This window comes from Mandrillus leucophaeus, unplaced genomic scaffold, assembly GCF_000951045.1.
Source record: "Mandrillus leucophaeus isolate KB7577 unplaced genomic scaffold, Mleu.le_1.0 Scaffold1212, whole genome shotgun sequence".
Lineage (NCBI taxonomy): Eukaryota > Metazoa > Chordata > Mammalia > Primates > Cercopithecidae > Mandrillus > Mandrillus leucophaeus.
The window spans coordinates 80491-83545 of NW_012100455.1; the positions used below are offsets into that span (position 1 = coordinate 80491).

Below are 3055 nucleotides of genomic sequence, written 5' to 3' on the forward strand. Positions count from 1 at the left end.
CCATAGAAATAACACTTTGAATTTGAAATGCATGCTTTTTCCGCTCACAATACCAACTCCTCAACCTTTCTCCTAACAGGCTTCCCTGGCCTAGAAGGAGAATATCCCTGGCTCTCTATTCCCTTCTCCTGTATTTACATGATGGTACTTTCAGGGAACTGCCTGGTGCTGCGTGTGATTCATACAGAGCCGAGCCTGCGTGAACCCATGTTCTACTTCCTGACCATGCTGGGTCTCACTGACCTGTGCATGGGGCTGTGTACAGTACACACAGTATTGGGAATTTTATGGGGTCTCAGCCAGGAGATTAGTCTGGATACCTGTATTGCTCAAACCTTCTTCATTCATGGTCTATCAATTATGGAGTCTGGAGTCCTCCTCGCCATGGCCTTTGATCGTTTTACAGCTATCTATAACCCTCTAAGGTATACATCTATACTCACCAATGTCAGGATCATCAAAATTGGGCTGGGAATTTTATTTAGGAGTTTTGTGTTCATAATGGCACCCATAATCCGCCTAAAACTTTTTCATTACTGCCATTCCCATGTCCTCTCTCACTCTTTCTGCCTTCACCAAGATCTGCTGAGACTAGCCTGCTCTGACATCCGCTTCAACAGCTTCTATGCCTTGGCTCTGGTGATTTGTACGCTTTTGTTTGATTCTGTGTTAATTATCATATCGTACATGCTGATCCTGCATTCTGCCTTGGCTATTGCATCCCGAGAAGAGCGGCTGAAGCCCTTGCAGACCTGTGTTTCTCATGTCTGTGCTGTCCTGGTCTTCTACATCCCAATCATTGGCCTCACCATGGTGCATCGCTTTGGGAAGCACCTCTCTCCTGTGGTCCAGGTCCTCATGGGCAACATCTACATCATCTTCCCACCTCTCATGAACCCCATCATCTATAGTGTGAAGACACAACAGATCCGTGTCAGAATTCAGAGGTGGTTCTTCTTGAAGAGAAAGTAAAACACTTTAAATCAAACAGGGGTAAGTGTCTTCGATATGGAACAGTATGGCAGGTTAGGGAAAGAAATACGTTTATATAAGGAAGGTAAAAATAAGACAACAAAGCAATAAGACTTTATACAATATGGCATTGACTGTAAGAATTATATGGATCAAGCCTGGTTTTATTTCCCATGTTTTTGCCTTCACATATAGTGTTGAAATTTCTAATAGTAGAGTTATGCATCACATGTGCCTACAATTTCTGTGCAGGAAAAGATAATATTTCAATTGTCCATATGCATTTATCTTGTAAGAAATATCTACAAAGAAATCATCTAAACACACAGTTTATATCCACCAAAAGAAGCACAATTTAATCACTTGATATTGTCTTGATCAACATAGATTAATTGATCTACAATTGGTCTCTAACCTCAAATGGATATCATCAGACTGTATGTTCATAGTTCACTCATGAACCATTCCAAAACATTATCACTCTTCTCACTAACCCGTGAATAGACGACTCTGTTACCTGCTTTGCAGAGGACCTTTTATCATCATTGTTTTAGAAATGAATTTTATTGTGTATATTTAAAGTATACAACATGATATTATAACATATATGTGTAGTAAATAATTACTGTATTAGAAGAAATACACATACACATAATCTCATATAGTTACCCATCTGCAATAGCCCATGATGAGAGCAGATATACTTTATGCATTCAGCAAAAACCATGAATACAATACATTATTATTAACTATAGTCCTCATGTTGTACATTGAATATGTTATCTTGCTGATCCTACATATTTACTACTTTGCATTCTTTGACTTACATCTTCTCATTTCTTCTCCTGACCTTGACCTTTGTTACCATCGGTTTATTCTCTATCTCTATATGTTTGACATTTTTTTCCTTTTTAGATTCCACATATAAATGAGACTGTATTTTACATTTTACATTTCCATAAATAGTCACTAACATCACAATCTTAATTCTAGTCTTTCAGAAACTGGTATCATTCTACTGTTCAGAGTAAATGATCCACTTATCTGCATAGTTGTTACTGCTCATCTTTTCTGGGTTTGATAAATATCAGCAAGGCAAGACTTTTTCGTATGAGAATTTCATGTATTTCTTAATAATCATAGAAAATAACAATGCTAGTAATTTGGAAAATAATAAAGCCTAGTCTGAACTGAAAACCTTGTGGAATTGTCACTCATAAGGACCTTCAAATGGAGAAGGTTTTGTTAACTATTTTATCTCCAGCAAAAAGTAATCTCCAGCATCCTTATCCTCATCCCCCTAAAAAAATCCCCAGAAAAAATTAACATATATGCTACTAGATAAAGCGAATCTTGATTCCTTCGTGTAATTGCCATAAATTTCTGAGAAGAAACTTGGTAAACCTCCTGAAAAAAAAATTCCAGATATTCTTACTTATATTTGCCTCCCCTTTTCTAAAACATATATTTTGAGTCATTAATCCCATGACTAATCTTCATAGCATTTATCTTGAAGGGGCTGTGCTGGTTTTGACATAAATGTGAAATATATTAAGGCACACAGATGTGTATGAGGTAAGCTGGCTGGCAACAAATACAAAAATACATAAACTGATAACTCTTAAATCCTAATACAAATCAGAAAAATATACAAGATGGAGATATAAGAAGATTTTATTAACTATTTTACTCAAGGAAAATGTAGGGTTGTTATTAGATTATTTGGGTCCTCACTTATGTTTTGAAAATTTAAGGCTTGAACAAATAATAATTTGTACAGTAGACTGATTTAAAAAATTCCACCTCAAGGGTAATACAGCATTCGGGTTACAACATTAGCACTTTTTCAATTTCTAACTAAAATGCATTTAATTGTTTACCAAAAAGTAAAGAGTCCAGAGTAACTTGGAAAGTAAGAAAAATTAGTCAAATGATTAGAAACCTGGAAGCCATTTCCACAGTGTAAATAAAGCTATGACATAAATGTGTCTGGCCAAAGATCTATAGTTGATATGCTTATTCAGTTTGTGAAATGAGTAGAATCATCATCCATAATCCAATTAGGGAAATAGTTTTCACTCCA

The 3055-nt window shown here is 35.9% G+C and overlaps 1 protein-coding gene across 1 annotated transcript; it reads left to right on the forward strand.

Annotated features, from left to right (window-relative positions):
* The first annotated feature begins 27 nt into the window (after positions 1 to 27).
* LOC105533002 (olfactory receptor 51V1-like) lies at positions 28 to 972 on the forward strand. Its single transcript, XM_011971341.1, has one exon. The coding sequence runs from the start codon at positions 28 to 30 to the stop codon at positions 970 to 972; it is 945 nt and encodes a 314-aa protein (XP_011826731.1).
* The last annotated feature ends 2083 nt before the right edge of the window (positions 973 to 3055 follow it).